The 27,873-nt window shown below is 39.9% G+C and overlaps 1 protein-coding gene across 2 annotated transcripts in view; it reads right to left on the bottom strand.

Moving 5' to 3' along the window:
• The window catches only part of mta1 (metastasis associated 1), a 47,940-nt gene that overhangs the window by 5,012 nt on the left and 15,055 nt on the right, over window positions 1–27,873 (bottom strand). For both annotated transcript variants that reach the window (XM_085257125.1, XM_085257126.1), the window contains exons 4-15: window positions 10,056–10,182; window positions 8,036–8,099; window positions 7,539–7,656; window positions 6,308–6,410; window positions 4,882–4,981; window positions 4,288–4,476; window positions 3,083–3,157; window positions 2,856–2,914; window positions 2,406–2,578; window positions 1,621–1,772; window positions 317–506; window positions 118–207 (exon numbers count right to left, since the gene is read on the bottom strand). In XM_085257125.1, the coding sequence (XP_085113251.1) occupies window positions 118–207; window positions 317–506; window positions 1,621–1,772; window positions 2,406–2,578; window positions 2,856–2,914; window positions 3,083–3,157; window positions 4,288–4,476; window positions 4,882–4,981; window positions 6,308–6,410; window positions 7,539–7,656; window positions 8,036–8,099; window positions 10,056–10,182 (1,440 nt within the window). The remainder of the gene's footprint in view (window positions 1–117; window positions 208–316; window positions 507–1,620; window positions 1,773–2,405; window positions 2,579–2,855; window positions 2,915–3,082; window positions 3,158–4,287; window positions 4,477–4,881; window positions 4,982–6,307; window positions 6,411–7,538; window positions 7,657–8,035; window positions 8,100–10,055; window positions 10,183–27,873) is intronic.

The following is a 27,873-nucleotide window of genomic DNA, read 5'->3' as shown; positions in this document are numbered from 1 at the left end:
ACAGAGGAAATAAATTCATTTTGTCATAATACCTAGCTCAAGGTATCACACCCAGTTAAAAGTGACCTGAAAAACTAGAAACTGAAAAATGAACATGTAGTGGCGAATTGATCTCACCTAAATACCGAACAACAGACTCCAGAGGTTTACGTTCCACAGGTTTCAGTGGCAAAGGCTTTTTTGGCCTGTCTGGTAATCGCAGAGCACCTGCACACATTCAGTGAAACAACACTGTCATTAGAAATATGAGGACGTGTACAGAGCGCCCAAATGTTATAACATGTCATAGTTATGCATGAGGGAAACGGTTCCTTACATTCTGCTTTGATGGCTGCTGTGTTGACTGGGAGGTAGGGGTGCCTGGCCATATATCGAGGTCTGATGATGTCCTGGCAGGTGCGACGTGCCATCCGTGTTAGGCTGGTGGTCTGCAGGTAAAAAGCCTGCCGGGTCTTTACAGCAAACTTGGGGCTGCCGCTGTGGCGAAGGGGCAGGCCATGGGGGCTCTAGAGAAGGTTTAGAGGATGAGAAACTTCTTTTGTAACCAAAATGTTGAACAGCCTGTACTAGTAGAAATGTGTATTTACAGTTGAATGCTAAATGATGGATTAGGGAGAGATCAATTTATCACAGGACTAAAGACAAGGAAAACATCTGGACTACAATCATTGCCTGATAGGAATTTAATGGCTACCAAAGGGAAAGACAGATGCCTAGAGTGCTTTTTAACTCCCCCCATAAAGTACCCGTGAAAGACAGTTAAGTTCTGACACGTCAGTATATGTCCGTAAAGTTGCGGTCCAATGACCATTAGAATAGGTCCTGTTTTTTCCCAGGGTAGCTGCACAGACAGAGATCACCCTCATTTAATTTCTGATGCAAACCCAGTCATTTTGTTCTATAAGCAGACCTGAAATATGCCAGAAAGTCCCTCAGTTCAGAAGAGAGCTCTCAGGGTTACTCCTAGTAGGCTTTCAAAGGGTATAGATTTAAAATGCACAACACAACACTCTGTGCTGTAGGGATTTTACTGAAAACTCAACAGGATTGTAATAAAAAATATTTAAAATAAAATAGGATACACTGCTCTTTATTAAAAAGGACAAAAACCACAAGAAGAGAAATGCATAGATGTATGGTGTGTTTGGCATCTGTAGACCCCAAATTAGGACACTGTGGTACTTTCTCTCTTGAAGTAATAAATATTACTTTTTCACAGGTTGTGGTTGCCGCACTCAAAGATGGAAAGACCTACTTTCCACCTTTGATTCATTCTCGAGGCTTACTGGGACACTTAATGGAACTGGGCTGTGATTAACTCCACCTTTGCTTTTCCTACTGTCATAAGACAAAATGTTTGCTTTAAAAGAGCATCATTTGGACCATTTTCCCCCAAACAATAATATCATACTGATTCAAGCGTCTCAGATGTCATTTTCATTTTATACAATGACTGGGTTAATTTAAAAAGGCTAAATTAACTTAACTAATAACCAACATTAGATTTTTCTCTGGAAGATGAACTTTTGGTGAACTGCAAGGTTTCCGGCAGACAGTAAGGCTGTTATTTGTAGAAAGGAAACAAAGTCAATATCTAGTGAAGCGTGTGTGAGCTTGTACCATGTTGTTACGGTTGGGTCCGGGCCTCTCGCCATCCAACCTCGTGGGCATCTTCAGCCCTCCGTATTTCTTCCAGTAGGTCCAGCATGAGGCGCACAGGCGACATTGCATGTTGGGAGGTCCCCACGAGTACCACTGGTAGGAGCTGCTGGCTATACACACAAACACACAGCACAAAATCACATGGCTAAGCAGAGATGATTACAAAAAAACCAAAAATGGGTGTAGTAAGCCCTAGCTTTAATCATTCATCGTTAAATTAAGTACAGCCTCTAAAATAATTCAAACAATACTTTGCTGCAGGGCACATAAGGCCATTTTCTCTTCTCTCTATTATGGAAATCCAATATCAAATGTGTGCCGCATACAAAGAGCACAGAACAGATCTTTAAATTATCTGTATTAGATTGAAAATACACCGATCTGAAGACAAGGATGATGGAGATCAACATAGGCTGATGATCTTGGATGCTAGCTAAATAAAAATTAGGAAAATCAGTACAAAAGGATGTTGTCATCACGTATACTAAAACTACAGACGCAGCACCCAAGATCCATACCAGGTTAATTATCGAGCGCAATTAAAGAAGCAAATAGATTTTCACACCGAGACTGAAAGATGTTTAATTGTCGCATCAAAACTGATTAGGATTTGCAAACATCTGAGGCTTTGACTGTATATCTATCACGACAATCTCATTTCCTCTAAGGAGGAGAAAGAACTCTTACATCAGGACAGTAGCTACTGCATTTGCGCAATAACAGGACACAACAGAATGACTTACTGTAGCAGCTTTCACAGGCTCTACCCAAGCCTGGGGTCGGCACTGAGCCTGGAGGTCCTGGGACCGCTGTACCCGCTGTACCCGCTGTACCCACTGTACCCGCTGTACCCGCTGCTCCATTTACCAGAGCTGGCTTTACATTGTTACTCAGCTGGTTAGGGTTTGGCTTGTTACTGATATAAGAAGAGATACAGAGACAAGACATTCACCAAGAGAACAAATAATATTCATCAGCCTGCAACCAGAGACAGTAGTTCCACTGATCCAGTACTGAGAGCGTTTGTGAATAATAAAAAGAAGAGTTTGTACTGTATAATGAGCGACAAGTGCTGAACTTTAAAATACCAGAGTTGTTGCTGTGACCTTCTCCGCAGCATCGACTGATTTAATACTTGATAATATGTAGGAAAATGAAAGCAGGCTGATAAAATGCTGCATCAAAGTACTCACTAGTTGGGGATGTAGACCTGCTTCAACTTGCTTTCTGCCTCGGCTGCTTTTAATCGTTTCTGGAGCAGAAAAGGAGGTTGTTGACGAGAAGTGCAGTTAGACCTAGTGAATTTCTAACCTTTAGGTACCAACAACAGATTTGTGAATCGCATGCAAATATAAAATTAATTAATATGGGTCACTTAGTTTTCTTTTTTCCTTAAGAAATATATAAAGGAAGTTGTTACCTGCTGTACATATCTATCTGTGGTCTTCCACATGTAGTAATACTCAATAATACTCGTCAGGGATTTCCAGGGCAACTACACAGGGACAGAAGAGGAAAATAATTATGGTTTTAGTTGAGGTGATGTTATGGGAACAGATAGAAAGAGAGGAAATCTTGCTGAAGGCAGGGAATGTAAAATTAAAGCTGAAACTCTTGATTACATGATCATTAACGACTTTAACTAACTGAGAAATTAAGATTGGTACTCAAATAAGATGATTCTCCCTTTCGTGACATTTATAATTATGAATGCTAAAATATCTGTGTATTTCTTTCACATTTTAAGGAACACACACGCATTCAACCTGATGTAGTACTCGCTCATTAAAAAGGTAAAGATACGATTAAAAAACTGAAGCTAAATCGTTACATTGCCTCTATGAAGTTTGAAAGAATATGAGCCTTTAAGTGGTGGCCCCACCCATACTGATGGTGTAGTCTTGTTGTTGGAAAAAAACCTCAAGTAGAAACAAAAGTCTGCAGCACTGACAGCAGATGGCCACCAGGTGGCGGACTGATGCACACAGTGAGAGAACACTAAAGGCAGCGCCACTCTTCTCAGCACTGAAGAACATGAGGCGCTTCAGCAGAGAAGAGGCAGCTTTCACTGGATGTTTGTTTAAAAATGCTCACTATTCATTCTTACCATGGGGCTGGACACAGTGCTTCTTTACAAGACTACTGTTATGCTTGAAAGTTGCATAAAAGGAAAATCAGCTGAACACCTAAACGAAGTCTAAAATGGGGAGAATCATAGGACTGGTTTGAGCTGTAAAGGTGTTGGCAAGTTAACTTCTAGAGGGTACGTATTACAGCCAGAGCTCTCTCCAGGATATTCCTTTATGTTTTCTGTACATAAAATTCACAATTTAATTTCAGTGCAAATTGCTGCATAAGTTGATAATTATAAAGCTTGATGAGCTGAGAAAAATCTGTAAAATGAAATGAATTCAAGTGGCTGTATTTGCAGCTCTTAAATAAACCAAGGACACTTTGCAATACATTTTGTTATTCCATTTGAAACCCAAAGTGGAAAACAGCACTTCTATGTCTGTCTGCCCGGTTCTCAGCTTACAGTCTTTATGTAGTTTCATATACTGCACACAAATATGACAGAACAAAAGCATGTTTCCTAAAATCAAATCCTACTGTTTTCCCACTTACAAAATCCTGCTGGATGTCAGTAAAGTCTTTGCCGTATTTCTCGAGGGCCTCCTCAAAGAGGTTGGCCTCCGAGGCGCTCCACTCCTCCATTTCATCCCTGCAGAGGACGGGTCCACCCTGAGGAACCAGTGCTGCGATGGCTCGAGTCATGTCGTAGCCTGTAGCATGGAGGGTGTCCATGGCATGAAACTAAATGCAAGACAAATCCATGTCAGTGCATGAGTTGAACCAATCATGCATTTCATTGCAGCTATATGATTATAGTTTACCAGTTTAGAGTGTGTAGACACAGCCTCCATGAGAGTATCTGAGCTGTTTCTGTGTGTCTGCATGTGTGTTTGTGTACATGTGGGTAGCTAGGGCTCTCATCCATGTTTTATATATGAGGAAAGGATCTAGGGCAGAATAGACCCACACTAGGCTGGCTAGGTTTTGGGGCCAAATGCTTGTTAAGGATAACCAGACACAGGCTTCAACAATCACTAACAGACTCACGCGCAAGGATTTTCTGATTAACAGTCCTCCTTCTCCACAACACCTTTCACATGTCATGTGTTAACAGTTTAAATCAAATCATATATATGTCTATCTCACCAAGGTGATGTCCCTGGAGGCTGCAGCAGCACTCATATGTAGGCTGGGCTGTCGGACAGAGCTACTGCAGTCCAAAGCTCTGGCAAAGGTACCTACTGACCTGTGGGACACATGAGAAACTACTGATATAGTTCCCTTTACAGAACAAACATGGAAGTCATATCAGCAAAGTCCTAACTTTGGTTCTTCCAAATAAAATATTCAAGTCTGTAGTGTGGTCAGACAGATAATGCACCTCAAGCAAATTTAGACCTCAACAGGCTAAAACTGCTTAGCAACCAAATATGGCTTGAAAACTAGATATTCACAGATTTTAGGAAAGGTTTGTAGTACTTATTAGTTTTAGTGAATTCATGTATTTTCTCTCACGCTGAGAATTAAATAACTGCAGCATCTTTACCAGGTGCAATCATAGCGTTTCACAACAAATCAAAAGTTCTACCACATTTAAATCTTCAATCTTCCTGAGCAGCAGTGCGCCGCTTTCAGTGCGGCGGCTATTTTATTTTCTATTTCTCATTCCCTGCAAGTCCCACTCAGATTACTTGCACTTGTGTGTCCATAATGTGCACTGGATCTGCTCAGCTGTGTAAAAACAATGACTCCTCAACTTGAATTACATAAAGGGGAATAGAATGAAGTCTCAGGGAGCCGTAGTTGAGACCATTTGTTGTAAATCTTCTCCCTCAACCACCTCAGGACAGAAAATACAACAACAACAAGCATGCTTCTGGTGCCACTCCTCGCTGATGTGCCCTCGCTCTCTCCACCAGTTATGGGGGTTGGGCTGGGTCAGCTTGACAGAGAAATTGATGTTTGCTCTCTGGCAAGTCAGAGCTCCACGGTAAAATAATGTGCCCATACAAGTAGTCAGAAACGGACTTCCAGGAAGCGATGTAAAAATAGCAGCTGAGCTGGAACCGGTCCAGATGTGCACAAAGACATGATGTCAAAGAGAAAATTGGAACAATTTAAAGAGGTGAGGTTTTTAAATTTAATGACTCAAAAAACTTCTTTATGGCACCCCATAATGCCCGTTCAGCATGATGGGTGTTTTTATTTTTTTTTAACCTTGCCTTGACCTTTCTAGTGACCTTTAGGAAGTTTTAGACTAGCTCTTGGATTCACTTCGGATTCAAGTACACCTGATTAAATGTAGTGCACTCCCTGAAAAAAAAAAAAAAAAGTATGCATGTGTTTTATAATAACTGTCATAATTGTTTTTAGATGCACACAAATAAAAGCCAGACGTCACGGCTCTAAGACTGGATGGATTAAGTTTACTTGACACAGTTTTTTAATAAGTGAGGCAAATTTACCTTAGCATAACTAACTTTACAGCTAACTCTCTCTGAAATTGAAAGAAATTACAAAAATCAGATTTGTTTTTGTTATTGTTATACATTTCATGTCTGAGCTGACTTACCGTGCTACTACTAAAAACTGATCAATCTGTTTCTCTGTCAGTGAGCTGTTGGGGTCCCAGATCTTCTCCTCCATTTTCTCCAGGTCCCTGCCATCATCCTCACCTAAATGCACCACAAGACAAACAAATGTGGATGCAAGTCCATTTTTAATGCTCTCCAAGATTGCCATGGGTCTTTATCGGGGGGAAAAAAACAACAGCAAACACAAAAAACTCAAGTTCAATTGTCTGCAATTTTCCTTTTAGATTAAAATAATAAATAAATCCTGCTTTGTGTGGGGCTTTAATGAATCCCAGAGTTGAAGAGGTAGGCTCTGTCAAGTTGCCAGCCTTCAACCAACGAGCCAGCCTGCCTGAGATTCTAACACATGTAGAAGAATTCATTAACATGGGTTTAATTAGCAAGCCTAGTGTCCCATGGTGCTTTAATTGCAATTTCAGATGCATCCCACCTGCTAAGAATAAAATTCTGGCAAAACACAGGATGCCAGCAAAACACCATAATCTGGCAGAAAAACAGTCACATTTGAAAATGATTACCTGATTAATGATTACCTTACAAACTATTGGCAGAGAATGCCCGGAAAATATCCTTCTGCTCATCTAAATGGAAATAATAGTGGATTTGTGTTACTAACAAGTTGGATTTAAAAACATTACAGTTTGTACAAAACTGTCAAGTCCCAGTTATTAAAATGAATGCTTACAAATATTTTGCTACACTTTACGACCTATTATATTTCATCGTGGGTGTATACCTCAATGACAGCTTTTTTGATGTCAGATTTGGGATGCGTTATGAACAGTTGTCTTCTCTGCGGGTGACTGTAAAGTCATCAATTGTGCAACACGAATGCAATAAACTGTTATTTCAAATGCTGTGATTATGTATAATCATTGTTAGTCCACAGTGTGATTGCCATGGAAACCCAACTTGGTTGTTCTCTCAACTTTACTCGTAACAGAAAAGAGGAAAAAAAAGTGGTGTATTAAGGCAGAAAAGTCATAAAAGTTCATGACATGTTCCTGAAATTTGAGCAGTTGCACAAATATTAAAAAGTTTGACAGTCGTGGCTCAGACTGTTAAACTTTTCCCATTAATGCAGACATATTGCTAAAAAAATAATCAGTCCACTGCAGGGTAAAAAGTGCCCTGCAGAAAATGGATACAGTGCTTCTAAGCGAATAAGTCATTTTTAAAAAGCAGCCAAAAATTTTAAGCACAACGTACCTTCCTTCAGGAGGTCGGTGATGTCGGCCTGGTACTTGTTCCCAACACGGATCTCCCCCTTATCAGCCAGCAGGGTCTTCTGCTGAGGGTCGTATACCAGCGAGTAGAAGAAGGCATCCTGGGAAATACAGATGACAGGAAGGTGTGAGGATGCAATGAAAGGAACAGGAAGCGGGATGGGCGAGCGGAGAGGCGAAAGAGTGGGGTGTATCAGTTGGTCTGCGTGCGTGTGTGTTTGTGTCTGTGTATTTCCCCCCTCTCCTAGTCTCTCGTCTCCTCATTACAGTACGTGAAAAGAACATTCTAGGTCAACACATTGAATAATTCATCTGGAAACAAGAATCTTTAACTCATAAGATTCTTACTCTCCTCTTCTCTCTCTCTCACTCACACACTCACACACTCTCACACACACACACACACACACACACACACACACACACACACACTGAAATCTAAAACCTAATTACAGTTGAGACTCCATCATGACCACATACCTCTCTGTCCAGGTAGGACTTCAGGGCTTCTGTCTCGTTCAGCAGCGTCACACAGCACTTTCCCCTGAAGGATGTAAGAAACACAGTTAAGGAAGAAGTGAGAGAAAAAGAAAGAAGAAAAAAATTAAGAAAGACACAGGAGGAAGTCATAGAGGAGAAAAGTATGAGCCAATATTTGACATGTGAAACATTGAAAAGCAGACGGGGCTTAAAGTCCATGGGATTTTAAGTGGTTATGTAAGTGCAAGATGAAAGCTGCTCTCTGGTCCAAACTCCTCTGCAAGAGAAATGTAGGATACAGCTCAGAATCTCCAATGATGGTATTGATTCAGGTCCAGTTTGCCCAGCTTGGTTTTTTGGAGTTTTTTTGGGATAAATCCTGGTCCCGTGTGTTGACACCAACAGCACTCATCCCTGTCCCCAAACTGCTACAGTCTGAACTGGGATTATTTACCAGCTAATTAGTCATACCTCTCTAGCCTGAAGCAAATACGATTTGGCAGGGTAATAAACTCAAGCACACTGTGTAACCTCACCACACACTGTTAAGTTAGAAAACTTAATCAAGCTTGAATTCTCACTAAACAAACTGCTCATCAGAGCATTTTTATTCGAGCAGATGTCAGTTTGCTCTTCTTGTGATTTCAGGAATGTCAAGTAATAATATGCTAATGATTAGGTAGGTTTGCCTCGAGCTTACTGATGAGCAGAGGTAGGTTTATATCTAGAAACAGCTTTCTGTTGACATTTACTGCTCAGCGTGTACCCTGCATATGAGTGGATTACTTTGTGTCTGTCTTTCTCGCCAGCACAGCTTCACGTATAGCAGGCAATGTGACATCAAGGAAATTGCAGTATTTGCATCAAAAAGCATGAATACACATTATAACAGTATAAATGAGTCCATGCAATGCATGTAAATAAAAAATTGCAACATGGAAATGGGAATAATCAGAAGAAATTTGCAAATATTTGTTATACTGTAGGTCTTAACATTATGATGCCATCAAGATTTGCTTTTTAGTATTCGAAAATTATCTTATTAATCAATGCAAACAACGTAAACTGCATTAGTGATGTGAATAAGTCCACCTTTCCTACACTTGATCTAAATTTCCTACTTAAGCAAAAGGTGATTCACAGTCAATAATGCTGCAATCCATCTAAATTTTAGGGTCGAGTTACACAGGCCCAGAGACCAGTTACCAATCATCTGGCAAATCACTCGACATGGGGGAAAAACAAATGTTCCTCAATCTGGTCCAAGTGGTTGCTGACCTACACTGGCTGCAAAAAGGTGCTGCACCAAAAACCTCCGTGTGATTTCTGCGGTCGCTAGCAGACTGCTGCAGTCGCACAAGAGCAGTCTCCAGCAATCACTTGCAGCCACTGGAGGTATACACATTTTTTATCCCCCTCACAACTGGTGGTTGCCAGATGGTTACTAACCGGTCTCTAGGCCTGCGTAACTGAGGTGTTAATCAGCCTAAATTTTTACTCATTTACAGTATCAATGCTACATTAAGCCACTGCTCATTAGCTGAAAATTTCTAACCACTACCAATTTTTATTAACCCCCTATTGGCTTGAAGCCAACACAGAAAAACGACAAAGCATTCATCCATGATAGTATTCATAAAAAAAAGACAACAAAACAAAAAATGAGCTGCCATTTTTTCATCTTGTTATTACCATAAATTTATAACTACTTTTTCTAAAAACAAGTCGGTTCTGTCTGTCTTGTTTTCTCTTCACCGACCCCGTACCGTCTAGGAAAATTTCATCAGAAATGTTCTGTTTGGAGAAAAAGTTGGGTTTGTTGAATCAACTGTAACCCAAAAGATTTGGATGAAAAGATGAAGAAACATTTAGTGAACAGAACTTCAGTCACAGCATGAGATGGGTATTTGAAACCAAAATAGAATGTCAAGTAGGTGGGTGGGTTTAGAAGTTGCACAAGCAAGTCCCACAAAAAGAAGGTAAATAAAGCATCTAGTCCTGTGACACAAATGAAGTGTACCTGATGTGTGTGGCTGGTAAAGACTCCAGCTGGCGAGAAAGGAAGAGCTCTCTGTGTCTGAGCTGGTGTTTCTGTTTCTCCGGGAGATCCCGCATCTCTGGATTCTCCATCTCCTCCTCCAGCTCCCCTAGGTGAAGAAAAAGAAAAGAAAAAAGGAGGAGGAGTGTCAAACATAAGTACTTTAGATGAGGCAGAACGATGAAGTCCATAAGCGGGGGGGAAAAAAAGTGAGAATGGCAAGTGAATCGGCTGAAGCCACACACTCCACACAGAGGATGCACATTTGATGAGCTGCAACGATGGAGCCCCCAAGGACAGGGAGAGCTGTGCATATATACAGATATTTTACATAAAGTGGTATGAATCAAACAGGATGTCAAGTGGACTGAGATCACTTGGCTCAGCTCTACAAAAAGTGAAGTAAAAGGCCCAATCCAGCCTTTGAGGGTGTAAGGTAGCACAGAGTGACACAATTTAATGTGCTATTGTTGGTAGTTATTCCTGCTATAATACAATCAGAAATCTAATCAAAATATAATCAAGAATCAATAAAATCCAATAAGAAAATAATCACTACAATGATAAATATTTAAATCTTTCAACCCAGACTTTCTTTGTGTGTGTGCACTCGTTCTGTGCAGCCGCGACCTTGAGCTCTGTTTGTGTGCGTAAGGAGTTAGCCTAAACAATCGTCTGAGTGACAGAAAAGTGGAGCAGGCAGAGAGACAGATGCAGAAAAGGGTTTGGATTTTATTGTGCACGAATAGCAGAAGAAGTAATTTTTAAGTCTATTTCACCTCAAATCCTGCAACATCCCAGGTATCGCTGTTACCTTAGGACTGTTCATGCTTTTAATGCCCTTCTGATATGCTGTTTGTTATGTCCTGTATTTTTAAGCAAAAAAATGTAATTCAAAAGTTAAGAGCATGAGAAAAATTACAGAAAATATACACCTGTAAAGAGATTCTGATGTTAAATCTTTGATGTCAATATAGAACAGAAACACAAAAGGGTTTTTTGTTTGTTTTGAAATTTGAAGCCATCCATAAATGATCAATAAAACAGTCCAAACATATGCAGTTAGTGGGGTTGGGTTAACAGGTGATACTAAGCTGGCCATAGGTGTGAATGTGAGCGTGAATGGTTTCGTAATCTCCGTGTTAGCCCTGTGAGACTGGCAACCTGTCCAAGGTGTACACCCTGCCTCTTGCCCTATGGCAGCTGGATAGGCTCCAGCCCTGTGCAACTCTGAACTGGACAAGTGGAAGAAGACTGGTGGATGCATACATGGATGGACATTGTTTCAATTGCATTTTTGAATATTAAGATAAGTTTCCAAAACAATTTGTTGGGTTTAAAAATCTTCAAAAAAAAATTTGTACTGCAACTTTTGTACTACACTTGCAAAAAGATAAAGTATTCCAGGATATATATATATATATATACACACACACACACACAAAAAATACATAATTTTTAAAATTCCCTCTCCCACTAAAAACACAAGGTCCAGATAAGCAAAATCAATGCTTTGGAATGTTTCTGGGTTCAAACCTGCTGGGCAACTGGTGTCTGCCTGTTTGGGATTCTAAATTGGCCATAGGTGTGAGCTAGGGGTGGGCGATAGAAACGATATACAATAGAAACGATATCGTATACCGGTGGCGCCAGTGTCCGGCAGCCTCGCCTCTGTCAGTGCACCCCAGGGTGGCTGTGGCTACAATGTAGCTTGCCGTAATGCTCTGACAATCCATCAAGCAGTGCGGCTAACCAAAGTTGTACTAAAACATTTTTTAACAGATTTCTGCACGCCCAAATCGGTTCGAGGTCAGTAAGCACAACCAGAATTCATACATAAGGCACACTCTAGATTTTTGAGAAAATTCAAGGATTTTAAGTGTGCTTTATAGTGTGGAAAATACGTTATACAGAAGAAAAGAATATATCGTGATATATATCGTTACCGCACATGCTTCAAATTATATTGCGATATGAATTTTAGGCCATATCGCCCAGCCCTAGTGTGAGCATGATCATAAATGATTGTCTGTCTCTCTGTGTTAGCCTGCTATCCTCCCCAGGGTAAACCTTGTCTCTAATCAAATGTCAAATAGGACATGCTCCAGCCTCTCCCATGACCCTGAATTAGATAATAGGTTAAGAAACTGACTGAATGGATGGCTGACTGGATAAAAGAACGGCTGGGTTGTATATTTCCCAGAACACAACCAATAAAATCTTTCTGTTAGTCTCTCTCACCTTGTTACCGTTATTTTTAAGACTTGATAAAAGCCCTTTTTTTTTTTTTTTTTTTTCTTTTTTTTTTAAATCACAGAAGACATTTATTTAACTGTTCTCACAAATTGGATAGTATATTGACTGACTAATAAGCTGAACTTGAGGTGTACAATTCAGGAGTTACACTTTAGTTGCGTGCTGCTGATTGAGCTAATTTCTCTTGAGTCAGAAGCTGAGCTCAAAGATTTGTCTTCTATTAGTTGTTATCTCTCTCCCCCTCGCTCTCCCTCTCACTCTCTCCCTCATGTTTGCATGTAGAAAAAGCAAAAATCAAAGGGCACCAGGTGAGATGAAGGGGAAGGAAAAAAAAAAAAAGAGAAAAGAATAGTTCTAGTAAAGAGGTCCAAGAATGACTGGACAGAGAGATTGCTGAAGAGATGTCTGCCTGTTTAAGTGAGCCATGTATCTGAGTCATCCTTTAGTAAAAGATTGAGCCATGGCTAGTGGGTTAGTACATTTCCAATATTAATTCCTATTCCCATGGATGTGGATGAATGAGGGAAACGCAGAGGGAAAAGGAGACGAGATGGATGGTAAAATAAACAGAGACAGAAAACAGTAGAGAAGAGCACAGGAGAAAAATGTGACAAAAGTGATAAAGAGAATGGGAGCTTAAGATGTAGGCCGAGCAACATAAACACATCGAGGAAACGAGAGAGGGGTAGAAGGGGAGCAATAGAGAAATCAGCAGGGAGAGCCGGAGTGAGAGAGTGAGGAAGGAGGCCGATGAGAGAGCAGAAGTGAAACGAAGAGCGGGAGAGCAGTCAGTACGTGCTCCAATTCATTTGGAGTTTCATTAGAGGAAGCGAGACAGAAAGAGGGAGACAGGGAGCAGAACAAAAGCAATCAAGGGATTTTCAGGAGAAGAGATGTGTGGCCAAAATCAATAAGTACTCCATCTCTCCCTCACTCTGCCCAGCACTCAGCACCCAGCAGACACACTATCAATGCCCAGGCAGAGCAACGCAGAGGCACGCACACACACTCACACACAGCGTTCACCATCTTCTTCCATGTGAAGGCAGGAAAATATGGACCAAGATCCAAACAGGAAAAGTACCAGAGATTAACCTGAGAGATGTTTTGTGAATCTCATTTCTATAAAGATATTGTACTGATGTTCCCAGCAGTTACCATGAATCAGATGTTAAAAACTGGAAGTACACGTCGGTTGTCCTTTACAAGACATTGCTCTGGCAATTAAAAAATAAATAAATAAATCAAACTTATATTGTGCAAATAAAGTTGTGTTGAATATCAGTGAAACTGGCTTTACTGTGATGCAAAAGTATGCATAGAAAATATTTAAGAGTAAATCAATGTTTTGGGTATTTTTTTTTGGACAGTAAATACATTTAAAACTAGTAATTAGACTCAGTGTTACCTCTGATTGAATATAGCAATAAAGTACTGTTACTAGAATGGATGAAGAAAGAAAGAAAGCAAAGTGAGGAAACAGAGGAATTATATACAATAAGATCCAAAGCCGGAGTACTTTAATTAACCCCTGATCCTCCAGGATATATTACTGCTCATTTTATCTGTCTCTCAATAATATCCCATTATATAAACAAATATAGCCACAATTAGTCCCAGTTGACCTAAAAAACATACATGTGAAGTATATAAGAGGATTTCTTACACTAAAGAATATCTGGAGTTGTGGGGTATTATTCTAATGTCAAAATAGGCCTTATTAGAAGGAAAGGAATAAGGATGCAGAATAAGAGATTAGATTTGAGGTTTGAGTTGGTAGGGGAAAAAAAATGTGAAGCCCTGTCAAAGACCAGGAGTTCTGTTGGAGACTAAAAACCTGAAACTTTGTATGCCTTTAAATAAGAAAAAAAAAAAGCCTAAATAAATTAAATTTGGCTGTTGTCCCCTTTGAGGTCGTCTCCTTTTGCACTCTTGAACCACTTCGAGCATTCCTGCCAATTTAGGATCACAGTGGACTCACAAAGCCTGCCTGTATTTAATGCCTACCTCCCTGTTTGTGTTTTGTGAAACTGTTCCCTGTAATAGATTACTGGTGAATTTACCGATGGTGACCTTCATGTTATCCAGATTGACCTTGAAGAAAATGTATGTTTCTTGATTTTACAATATAAATAGTATTTGCTTGACTTCAAAGCTAAGTCTCAATATGTGGGTGTGAGTGTTTGGATGTGTGTTACTCTGCTTCTGCATCCCCATATCTATTACTTCATACACACACACACTCTAGCAGGATTATGTAGTGGTCCATCAGCAGGGCTGGTCCTTCCAGCTGGCCCCTGGCTGTGAGTCCTTGAGAAGCAATTCAACTCCCCAACCTCAGTCCTCCTCCTCGGAGCCAATCTCCTGGCAGTGCACCCACACCATACTCTACAAATTGCCTCTCCATCTCACCTGTCCCAGCCAATTATCAATTATTGATGAATGGGTCGCCTTACTGTGTTGAGATGGTGAGAGGAGAGGAGAGAGCAGGCTTCAGGGCAAGTTGAGGAGGTGAGGAAAGCATAGCTGATTGGTGTTAACTTAACCAACTGACTACATCTTTATGAAACAGACCACTTTTTATGATATACTGAACTGCAAACAGCTGCAGAGAGGCTCATGTAATTACTAAAATACCACTGGTAAACCTCTTATAACCAACCCATCATATCCATGACTATTAAGTTTAAAAAATGAAACTTTATTTAATTAACTGAATTTAAATTTCAGTCATAATCCTAATTTCAAAGGTTGGAGGCTGTCTAAAATAACAGACATCAATGACTTGCAGAGCTATTAAATCCGTATTGACAGCAGAAAAAAGAAAATTAAGAAAATGTAACATGTTCGGAACAAAATGCTTCTGGGGGCGGGGCAACAAAAGAATGGAAAAGTGGTACTCAAAAGGAATGTGTGGTGGAGTATTTTGCAAATAAGTAGGTTTGTTGGGAAAAGGTCAGTAAGACTGGTTATAAAAAGTCTTATTGAGGGACAGACTTTCGTAGAGGTAAAGGTGAACAAAGGTTCCTTAATCTGCCAAAAAGGAAAAAAATTGATCTGCAAAATTGTGGAAGAAATTTCTGAGCTATGTTCCTCCATGTAATACTGTGAAAACTTGGAATATCTCATCATCAACAATACATAATGTCATCAAAGGTTTCCAGGAATCTGGAGAAATCTCTGTGCACAAGGCTGATAATCATTACTGGATACTCGTGACCTTCGGGCCCTAAGACAGCACTGCATTAAAAAACAGCCATGATTCTGTCACAGAAATCCCTGCATGGGCTCAGAAACACTTCCTGAAATCATGGTCTGTGAACACAGTTTGGCATGTCATTCACAAATGCAGTTTAAAGTTCTATCAATGCTAAAAAGGAACCATGTGTGAACACGATCCAGAAATGCTGTGGTGTTCTGTGGCCCAAAGCTCACTTACAATGGACTGACGCAAAGTGAAAAACTATGAAGCAGAATCCAGGTGCTGAACTAAGAACTCTCTCTGAGCCTTAAGATACCTCCACACACATACCTTTGCAGACATCCAACAGTGGCCTGGTACAAGGTACACTAATCTTAGCCCAACTCCATCATTCTTCACATCACATCACCCTTATCCTGCCTCATGTCCTCCTCTGCCTCCTCATTAACTCAAATGACTAATAAAGTTCTATTTACAGTTACAGTAAAAGTTCAACAAAGGCCTGTTTTGATCAATATAATATATATAACAATTACTCACCAAAACTCACCAAAATAATTCTGATTATGGTTTTGGCAATGAACCAAATGCCCAACATTAAACTGAGATGATATTTTCTACACTTATCTAACTGCCCTGTCCTCCATTAGCCGTTTACTTTTAAAATGTGATATTAATTAACTTGGGCTGCGGCTGTTGATTATTTCAATAATCACTGGATATAACGTCTGTCAAAATAACAAAATCCTTTCATTTCATTTACATACCATCCTAAAACCAGATTTATTTTTTTTCTTAAATAAAATAAGGTATACATATATTCTAAACTAAGGCATTGGGGGGGGAGAGCCTTTGTCTTCTTAAAAGACTTTCTAACATTAAAATAAGGCAAAAAGGCAACTCACAATATTGTATTTTGGTGTGTGTTCATGAGTATTTGTGTCTTCATGTTTAAGTGTACCAGTGAGTGACTTTGTGTGTCTATAAGCCTTTAAGCATGTGGTAGCTTCATCTGACCGTTCTCAGAACTGAGGACTGCCATGTGCTCTTAAGAAGCGCCTCCTGCTGCAGAAAGCAGAGGTTGTGATGGTGTAGATGTTAATAATTAATGTTAATAATAATTCAGTGTCCTGAGTAACAGCACCAGGTCATTGGCTCAGAGTTTTACTGTGAAATTCAGTTTAATTCAATTCAATTTTATTTATATAGCGCCAAATCACAACAAAAGTCGCCTCAAGGCGCTTCATAGATACAGAGAAAAACCCAACAATCATATGACCCCCTATGAGCAAACACTTTGGCGACAGTGGGAAGGAAAAACTCCCTTTTAACAAGAAGAAACCTCCGGCAGAACCAGGCTCAGGGAGGGGCGGTCATCTGCTGCGACCAGTTGGGGTGAGAGAAGGAAGACAGGATAAAAGACATGCTGTGGAAGAGAGACAGAGGTTAATAAAAGATATGATTCAATGCAGAGAGGTCTGTTAACACATAGTGAGTGAGAAAGGTGACTGGAAAGGAAAAACTCAATGCATCATGGGAATCCCCCGGCAGCCTACGTCTATTGCAGCATAACTAAGGGAGGATTCAGGGTCACCTGGTCCAGCCCTAACTATATGCTTTAGCAAAAAGGAAAGTTTTAAGCCTAATCTTAAAAGTAGAGATAGTGTCTGTCTCCCGAATCCAAACTGGAAGCTGGTTCCACAGAAGAGGGGCCTGAAAACTGAAGGCTGTCCCTCCCATTCTACTTTTAAATACTCTAGGAACAACAAGTAAGCCTGCAGAGCGAGAGCGAAGTGCTCTAATAGAGTGATATGGTACTACAAGGTCATTAAGATAAGATGGGGCCTGATTATTTAAGACCTTGTATGTGAGGAGCAGGGTTTTGAATTCAATTCTGGATTTAACAGGAAGCCAATGAAGGGAAGCCAAAACAGGAGAAATCTGCTCTCTCTTTCTAGTCCCTGTCAGTACTCTTGCTGCAGCATTTTGGATTAGTTGAAGGCTTTTCAGGGAGTTTTTTGGACATCCTGATAATAATGAATTACAGTAGTCCAGCCTGGAAGTAATAAATGCATGAACTAGTTTTTCAGCGTCACTCTGAGACAGGATATTTCTAACTTTAGAGATGTTGCGCAAATGGAAGAGAGCAGTCTTACATATTTGTTTAATATGTGCATTGAAGGACATATCCTGGTCAAAAATGACTCCAAGGTTCCTCACAGCGTTACTGGAGGCCAAGGTAATGCCATCCAGAGTAAGAATCTGGTTAGATACCATATTTCTAAGCTTTTCAGGGCCGAGTACAGTAACCTCAGTTTTATCTGAATTAAGAAGCAGAAAGTTAGCAGCCATCCAGGTCTTTATGTCTTCAAGACATTCCTGCAGTTTAACTAATTGGTGTGTGTTATCTGGCTTCATGGATAGATAGAGCTGGTTGTCATCTGCATAGCAGTGAAAATTTATTCTATGTCTTCTAATGATGCTGCCAAAGGGAAGCATGTATAATGTAAACAGTATTGGTCCTAGCACCAAACCCTGTGGAACTCCATAATTAACCTCAGTGTGTGAAAAGGACTCTCCATTTACATGTACAAATTGTAGTCTATTAGATAGATATGATACAAACCACTGGAGTGCAGTACCTGTAATACCTACAGCATGTTCTAATCGCTCTAATAGGATATTATGATCAACAGTATCGAACGCTGCACTAAGGTCTAGCAGGACAAGCACAGAGATGAGTCCACTGTCAGAGGCCATATAAAGGTCGTTTGTAACCTTCACTAAAGCTGTTTCTGTGCTGTGATGAGTTCTGAAAGCTGACTGAAACTCTTCAAATAACCCATTCCTCTGCAGATGATCTGTTAGCTGTTTGACAACTACTCTTTCAAGGATGTTTGATATGAAAGGAAGGTTGGAGATTGGCCTATAATTAGCTAAGACTGCTGGGTCTAGAGATGGCTTTTTGAGTAAAGGTTTAACTACAGCCAGCTTGAAGGCCTGTGGTACATAGCCGATTATTAGAGATAGGTTGATCATATTTAAGATCGAAGAATTAATGAAAGGATTTCTTTGAGCAGTTTTGTAGGAATGGGGTGTAAAAGACACGTTGATGGTTTGGAGGAAGTAATTATTGAAGTTAACTCAGAAAGATCAATTGGAGAAAAAGAGTCTAACTTAACATCAGTGGTACTAAGAGTAGCTGTAGATAATATTACATCTGTGGGATGATTATTGGTAATTTTTCCTCTAATTATAAAAATTTTATTAGTGAAGAAGTTCATGAAGTCATTACTAGTTAACATTAAAGGGATGGTTGGCTCAAAAGTGCTCTGACTTTTTGTCAGCCTGGCTACAGTGCTGAAGAGAAACCTGGGGTTGTTCTTATTGTCTTCAATCAGTGATGAATAGTAAGATGTTCTGGCTTTGCGGAGGGCTTTCTTATAAAGCAGCAAACTATTTCTCCAGGCTAAATGATGATCCTCTAAATTTGTGACACGCCATTTCCTCTCCAGCTTACGAGTCATCTGCTTTAGGGTACGTGTTTGAGAATTATACCACGGAGTCAGGTACTTCTGATTAGAGACCTTAGTTTTCACTGGAGCTACAGTATCCAGAGTTGTACGTAGTGAGGAAGTAAAATTATTAACAAGATGATCGACCTCTGTTGGAGTAGCGTTCAGATAGCTGCTCTGCTCTGTGTTGGTACAGGGCATTGAAGATGATAACAGTGGGTGGATTATATTCTTAAACTTAGTTACAGCGCTTTCAGAAAGACATCTACTGTGACAAAGTCTACTCTCCACTGCTGTGTAATCAATTATTGTAAAATGTAAATGTTATCAGGAAATGATCAGACGGGAGAGGGCTTTCAGGAAACACTGTTAAAAGTTCAGTTTCTATGCCATATGTTAAAACAAGGTCTAGAGCAGACCATCCCAAAGTGTGGGGCCCGCAGGGGGGGGCGCGGGATGAAAAGGGGGGGGAGGGGGGTGGGGGACAAAACGCTTGGACACTGCTAGCATGGGCGTATACAGAAACGCAAAGCAGGAGATGAAGCATAGCTGAATATGTTTCCAAACCAACTTCATTCTAAGCCAAAGACTAGAAAATATAGTGAAGCATATCTTCCCTTTGGCTTCACCTGCACAAGTGCCAAGGTAGGTCTCCCCTGCAGGATTGCTTTTCCCTTCGTCGGGAGCAGCGCTGGTCTGTTTAAATCACGGACAAACAGTATGCCACATCTGTGATTTTTAGTTCACAAACACTTCTTGTAATGACTAACGACTCCTGACATTTTGGAGATGTTAGCTCTTTATACAGTAAAGTTACAGCGGGATACAAATAATGTCAGGCTGATCCTGCCACGATTTGTGATCTGAAAAATGTATTGATAGCAATGTTGAATATTTTTACACAGGAAAAAAAACAACTACACGTAAAATAATCACATCGTGACACCTCTGCCTTTGTAAATGAAGGGACATTAACTTCGTGTGTATGTAAGCGTGTAAAACCTGCAGATAGTCAGATTAACAGTATTTTGTCTCCATCTGCCATTCTGCAATTCATCTCATGTAAACAATAACGTGGCGTACAGCGTGCCATGAAAAAAGGCACATACCTTTGACGTTGCGTGGCGAACTCTGTATTCCTCGTCCACATGTAAACTCAAAAAAGGAGTTTTTAAAAAAAAAATCTCAGTTTTCGGTGAGTCCAAACACCGTTTACTTGTGGACGAAACAGCTGCGTTTTCAAAAATACGTCTGAAAAGTCTGAGAAATCAGACAGAAACTCTGTGTAAGGCCAAGGTGGACGATAGAAACCAGTCTTACTTGTTATCATCTGAGTTTTACAGCTGGGGTGGGCAAGGCTAAGCATCAGGCTTTCAAATGAATTAAAAGTCTGTCTTTGTCTTTCATTAATTAATAGGCTGGTGTGAAAAATTGCTGCCACACCGCCCCCTCGGCCTGTGCTTCGAGATTTCTGGTAGTTAGAATGACTCGGGGGTGTTGATTCATTTAAACTAACATAATCATCCTGCTGCAACCAGGTTTCTGTAAGGCAGAGTAAATTGATTTGTTGATCAATTATTAAGTCATGTACTAACAGAGACTTGGAGGAGAGAGAGACCTAATATTTAACCCTCTGGGGTCCAGGGTATAATTGGCCGTTTTTGACTACTTTTGATTTTACCTCTATATTTCACCTTTAAAATATGTTTTTCTTGCCTTGTTTGGTATCATTATTTTCTGCACAATCTCAAATATCTGAAATTTGAGTTATTTTTTCATTTTGGTATACTATATTATGACAGTTGATCTAAATTAGGACAAAAAATTCAAAATTTGAGTAGAAAAAAGTTAGATTTTTTACTGTAAAACCCACAAACATGTTTAACGAATCAATTTCATAACTTGAAATGCAAATAGAAATTGTACATTTCTAAAAATCTAAAAAGTTTTGCAAACAAAGTTATATGGTACTATTTACCTAAAAATGCAGCCAAGGCCTCAGGCATTTTTTATATAACCATTTAAATCTATTTACAGAACAATCAGGTGTGCTGCATCAAATAAGAAGGCACACAAATTATTTGTGCCAGTCCAAAAAATGTAGTTTGTGTTCAGTATAAGACAGAGTAGAACACCAAAGGCCTAAACCCTACAGGTCTGACAGCAGGAGGTGGATCAGTCCTGTTTTCCATGTGGGAACAGCGTTTACACTGGAATCTGCCTTTGACGGCTTTTTTAGAGCAAATATGAAATTCAGCAGTATAACTGACACACAATACAAAACAATAACTACACAGCACACTAACTACAGCCTCCAAACACGCTAAACGTCACTAATGTCTCACATATGAAAACTCGCTCTCTCTCTCGTTCTTTCGCTCACCTGCTTTCCGTCAGGGGTGTCACTCCTAAAAATCTTCCCCTTCTTCCTAAACCACCAAGTGTCACATGTTGCCAAATCATTTTTTTGATTGGCTGACATGGTAAACTAACACCAATAGGGAAGGGGTATTTTTTTCTTTTTTCACACACAAGTAGAGAGTGTTTGCTAGCGATGTCTGTAGAAAACGCTGTTTTTACCGTCCTTCCCGCTGTAAACACCACTGTTTTGTTCAGGAAAAAAAACGTGTATTTTTCATCATAACTGGTTTTACGTAGCCCATCGACACAATTCAAAAACTGGTATATAGTTTGAAGTCCGCACTTTCGACCCAAGTTGAAACGGAGACTCTGACTCGCTGCATCTTGTAGTTGTGTCGTCTTAAATTGGTCATGTGATTTTGACGCGCCAGCGCGTCTGGCGACCCCAGAGGGTTAACAATCCACATTTCACTGTTTCACTCTTTGGTTCAGATGTGGATACTGTATTGTTCTTTCTTTGTGATTTTTTATGTTTAAGTTGTTTGTTGCTGGTTTTTAGTTTGTTTTTTGTATTTTTGGGAGCTGACACAGTCTCTATGGAGATGGGTTTTTGGGGGGGGTAGCAGGATGAGAGAAGCTGCAGAGAGGCGTGTAAAACTGCAACTCTGCTTCCTGGTCCCAACTCTGGATAGTCATATTTTGGTGGGTTTAATAAATTTGTCCATATTTCTAGAAATGAGAGTTGCTCCATCCAAAGTGGGATGGATGCCGTCTCTCCTAACAAGACCAGGTTTCCTCCAGAAGGTTTGCCAATTATCTATGAAGCCCACATCGTTTCCGGGACACCACTCAGACAGCCAGCAATTTAAGGAGAACATGCAGCTGAACATGCACTCCTGGTCTGATTGGGGAGGGGACCAGAGAAAACTACAGAGTCCGACATTGTTTTGACAAAGTTGCACACCGATTCAATATTGATTTTAGTGACCTCCGATTGGCGTAACCGGGTGTCATTACTGCCGAAGTGAATTATGATTCACGTTGTCATTACTGCCGTAATATATTAGTATATATTAAAAATATATACTTTCAATGGCCTGTGGAAAAAAACATTATTTAACTTTATTCAGCAGACCTATTATATAAAGATAATAATGTTACAAAACCCTTGAAATAAAAGTGTACACCCCATATCCCCCTTTAGATTTTGCTTTTCTTCTTTGCTTTTCTTCACTTTGGAGTTTTTTGAACAGTTGTTTTTTTCCCAGTAAAGATTTTAAAGTTGATTCCAATTGCAAGTGCTGTTTTTTCCCTCCACCTGAGCTCACTGTCTCAGTAACAGCTCCGCCTCTTTACTCTACACTATTTGTGTGTAGACAGACTCCACATTAAACAATGACAGCATTGTCACTGCTGTTGCTGTATTTCAGTTTTTTGTTGAGAAACCTGGGGCCTACTTGTGCTCAATGTTGTACTACTTTATGTTCATACATGTGTTCCCAAAAAAAAAATCTATTTTTATTTGCAAATGTGGGTGAAACCCTCACGCTTACATGGTGAGCTGCTCTACAACATCTTTTTGCAATCTAGTCATTCAAGTTACTTGAATTTTTGCTATTGTTGTTAACTGCTACTACAAAAATAGCAGTAACCACACCTAAACTCCCACCACATGATCAATGACTAGACACAGCATTTTATGTGCTGCGTAACACCCATTTCAAATAAATCTTGAGATAGACATCTTTAGATCTGCCTCGTCATAGGTTAAGATGAACAAGAAAAAGTACTGTGATTTTGAACGCCTTTCCCACTCACTCAAGCGCACGATCAAGATGATGTTCCCACCCCCCGTTTTACAGCACAGTCCAAGTAAGAGTAACAACAACAACACAGTCAGCTGAAGAAAAAAAAAAAAAAAAAAAAAAAAAAGAAAGAAAGAAAGGAAGAAGACGACATCGCAGTGTTGGAGTGCCGATCATTTTTTTGTGCCGGTTGCATAACGGTTACAATGGGACTTCAGCTCCAGAATGCATTCACTCAAGTTCTGCTTGTGCATTGTTTTGTTTTTTCCCCCTCAAACCACAAAAATCATCCTGGATGTTGTTCAGTCGTTGCAGCAGACCACATTTTATCCCTATAGCTCAAGGAAAGTGTTAAGGATACAACAGACAAGTGTTCTACAGTGAATGAAGAGATTCAGAAATTCAAGCACATGTAACTACCAAGAGACATAAGAAGCAAATCCCCATGTACATTGTTTTAAATTATGTGGTTTGACTGGTTAATGTTCATTTGACTCTGGCTGGAAGGAAAAACCACAAAAGTGCCTTTACAGTCACAAAATAATAAATCATGTCTTCTAGAGATTCAAGCCATGACTGCAACATGGAGGCCCCCCCTTCTCACATTTCAAAGGCTTAGGAACAAGTGATGCATGTATGTGAGCTTAAGATGTACCATTTGAATAAGGTATGTACAGCGCTGCATATAGATTGACCTTCTTCCAGTAAAATAAACTATTAAAATGACTAGAATAACTTATTCAATCAGATGTTGAGAAAGAAAAATATGCCATCAACAATACATCGATCCACTTTAGGGTCACAAGGGGTTGGAGACTATTTCACCTGACTCTAGGTTAGAGGTCAAGTAAACCATGTACAGCACACCAGCCCATCACAAAGCTAATATAGAGAAACATGCAATCATTCAAGCTTAAAGCCAACACCTAAAGCCAATACAGAATTAGCAGTTCACCTAACAAGGATGTCTTTAGACTGTGTGCCCAAATACAGTACACCTAGCCAATAGGTTCCAACCCAGAATCTTCTCACTGCGCCACCCGTTTAAACGTGGTCACATGTTTAAGATCATTTCTACAGCAGTGCAGTAGACACGGTGAACAGTGTCTTTCAAACTGCTATGCAGTGTCAATAGCATATCTAAAGACTACCAGCTTTTGTAGGAAACATAAGGAAGTAGGAAACAGAATTAGAATAATCTGGCTGTTGCTGTGTGTGCAAAAGTTTGAATAGCTGACGAAATGCAGTTTTGGCAGATATTTCTTTTCGTGCGTGCTTGTAAATACATGCAGAAAACAAGGTCATTAAAAATAAAAAGCAGTTATGTTCATTCCAGAGGCATATCTTTCAGCAACAAACAGTAAACCACTTGAACCAGGTTGAAGAAAAAGGAGATACGAATTTAATTTCATAGGTTTTCATTTATTTGTTTACAGCATATTGAAAATGACTGCTACCTGCATTATTCTGCAAAATCCATATGGTATACAACCATCTGTACAGCTACATGTCAGCATTTCATGAAGGCAAAAAGAATAAATATTCCTATAGACTATACACTTTTTCATAAAATATACATTTCTTTTGTTTATTATTTGCTTACAGTAGGTAACGTGCGAGTCCTGCAGTGGGTTAAGTCACTGCTGTACAAAGAAACAAGCCAAAAACAGTCTGAATAGCTACAGTTGATCAGGCTATTACTCACAGTAAAAGCTTATGACTTTCTAACTGTGTAAGTGACGATGTGCAAACTCCTATACCATGCACTTAGTTATTCGACATTAAAACATAATAAAAAGAATATTCCATTGTTTTTGAACATTATTTTAGCCTTTAAAAAAAAAAAAAAAAAAAAAAAAAAAAAAAAAGGGGGGAGGTTGATGTAACATAACGTTAGCCGAAGACCTGCTTGATTTTAGTCAAGCTGATTCAACTTTCTGTGCATCATTTCACTGGCAACAGTGTTTCCTATTGTTTATAGAAGCAAGGAGCGACATCTCCAAAATAGAAAAAAGGTTTGAGTCATGGCAAATTCAAATGTGTGGAAGGAGGGGCCGTGGAGGTAAAATGCCAAATCTGCCACAGAGTCTGACCACTCAGGAGCCTGCTTCACTCACAGGGGAGGGGCTACCACTGGATTCGGAGGCCCCATTGAGGGAGTGCTCTGAATCTTTGCAAGCAAAATATTTGATCAATGACTCACAGCAGACACACATTAAAAGCACACACACACACCACCGCCATCCTCCGCTGGTCCACAACGAAACTGAATTAAATGCACCCCTTCAGCAATTCCTCCGACAGGGCCCAGAGCTAAAAACTCAAGTACATCATGCACATATAACACGCGGACCCACACAAGCATGCAGACGCACATATACACTCAGCCAAAGTGGGGCTGCAGCTACATAAATGCAGACAGGATGCAGCCCACACCCATGGGGTGCACAGCAATTCCTTACATGCATTTTTTTTTACATATTGAAAATGTCTAGAAGCCCCCTCACTGAACTGCAGCTGGTAGAGAGCTCTATATAGGAACAGTCCACTGATGCAACATTCATAATGCAATATCCATCAGCACAGTGCAACTTCCATATAACGCTAGCTTTATTGGAGTATTGTTTTTAACACTGCAACCCTGATTATACATTCATATTTATTTATCAAGAAACCAGAGAGAGGATACAAGCGATCCACAAAAATACCGAAATAGCAATATTTAATGACTCTTTCCAATATACAATAAGAGCATATTTCCTTTTCAATCAACACCAGAGCAAGAACAAAAACATCAAAAATAATCAGACCTTCTTAAGAGAATGCCACACTAAGAAGCTGATGCTGTGTGGTCCAGCAGAATAAACAATCCCCTTCTGCCATGGTTACAACCCCCAGGCCTCCTCAGTAGACGCTGTGGTTAAGACACAGACACACACACACACACATACATTCACACACTAACAGGATACTAGCTCTCAGACACGCACGCACACGCACACACACTTTCACACCCGAAGAGCTAACATTTATCCTGCCACACCCAGACAAAGTCTGGTGGCTGGTTTTGCTGGTCTCGACTAAAGGATGTCAGTGTTTCCACTGCTGGTTATCACAAGAAAAAATGGACGTCAAATAACATGCAAAGATTTTTTCTATTTGCTTTAGCCGGATCTGTTTTACGAGTGCTTTCTAGAGCAGGGCGATATGACCAAAAATATTTATCATGATATACATTTGAAAATTTGCGATAACGATATAATTGACACTAGACAAAATACTTTATAACTCCACAACTTTATTAGTGCAAAAAAAAAACCAAAAAAAAAACCATCAAGCATCTGTTTTTTATGGGTTATGTCAAAAATTTAACAGTGCAAATGCAAATTGCTGACAGTTTAACCAAAAGGCATTTCCAGTGGAAACTGGCCAACAGATCCTCAGCATAAACATGTATAATATCTACAAAACTTTTCGAGCGCCGTGTACGACATAAAATCGTTTCGAGGTCAGTAAACACAACCAGAATTCATACATAAGGCACACGGGATTATAAGGGGCACTGTCGATTTTCAGAAAAATCAAAGGATTGATTTTAAGTGTGCCGTATTTTCCAAAGAACACGGTAATAACGACGGCCTCTAGCATGCTCTACCAAAAATAGTGCTTTGTTGTGTGTCTGACAGACGAAAGCTAAACCAGTTCCACACCACTGAAGTTGCAGCATTTTTACAAACCAATTCTGGTTCATCCGTTTCATTCAACAATCCGCTTTCGCCCTTCTCATTCTCCGTCGCCGCCATCCTTTTTCGGCCATGTGCGTATGAAAACAAAGGCACTGCGTATGCACGTTTTACCCATCTTATCGTTGCCCAACATTATACCGGTATTACCGTGAACGGTATGATATGGCCCAGCCCTAGTGCTTTCATATTAATGTTAAGTCTACCTGATAAAACTGGCCACACTGCTCTGGACACCAAGTGTACCTGCTTTAGCCAAAAGTCTTTTTGAGCCTCCAAAAGAACCTGAGTATGTCAGGAGTGTGGACCGTTGTTAATGAAACACTCCATTACATAGAGAAAGCAAGTGCTAATGTGTTATTCTACTTAGCTATATCGGCTCTTTTGTATAACAGGTATAGTAGAAACCAGCTGAGTATGTTGCCTTCTGTCAGTCACCTTGGAAAGTACATCAGTAATTCAGGATTACAAGCGGGTCAAAAACACATGCAATAAAAATGGAGTGACGTCAGAGAAATTACTTGTTCGAAGAAACGGAAAAAAATAATAAAACTGTAACTGATGAGTACAGAATGAACCATTTGATTTGCTTGATTCTTTTACATTGCTGCCACATGACCACTGACATAGGAGAATGTCATATTCCTGATGAGAGACGATATGAAAAATAACTGTTCATAGATCTATTTAGCCTCTATTTAACCAGTGAGAACCCATGAGATTAAGAACCTCTTACATTGGCTGCATTAGCCTTCCTGGGTTTGAACCCAGGTCCATCTTGTTGCGAGGCAACCAAATGCTCCGCTGTGGCAGCATGGATACAGATTGCTAACTTAAGTAGTGGGTAGTAGTGGGCGATTATATTTTCTCACAAGACTAAACACACAATAGATAGACAACAGTTTCAAATGAGGATGA

This window comes from Mchenga conophoros, linkage group LG19 (assembly GCF_057382185.1).
Source record: "Mchenga conophoros isolate Kocher_MC1m ecotype Shallow Benthic linkage group LG19, M_conophoros_male_GT1.1, whole genome shotgun sequence".
NCBI classification, from domain to species: Eukaryota; Metazoa; Chordata; class Actinopteri; order Cichliformes; family Cichlidae; genus Mchenga; species Mchenga conophoros.
The sequence above is the reverse complement of the archived record's forward strand: the minus strand, read 5'-3'. Positions and strand labels throughout refer to the sequence as shown.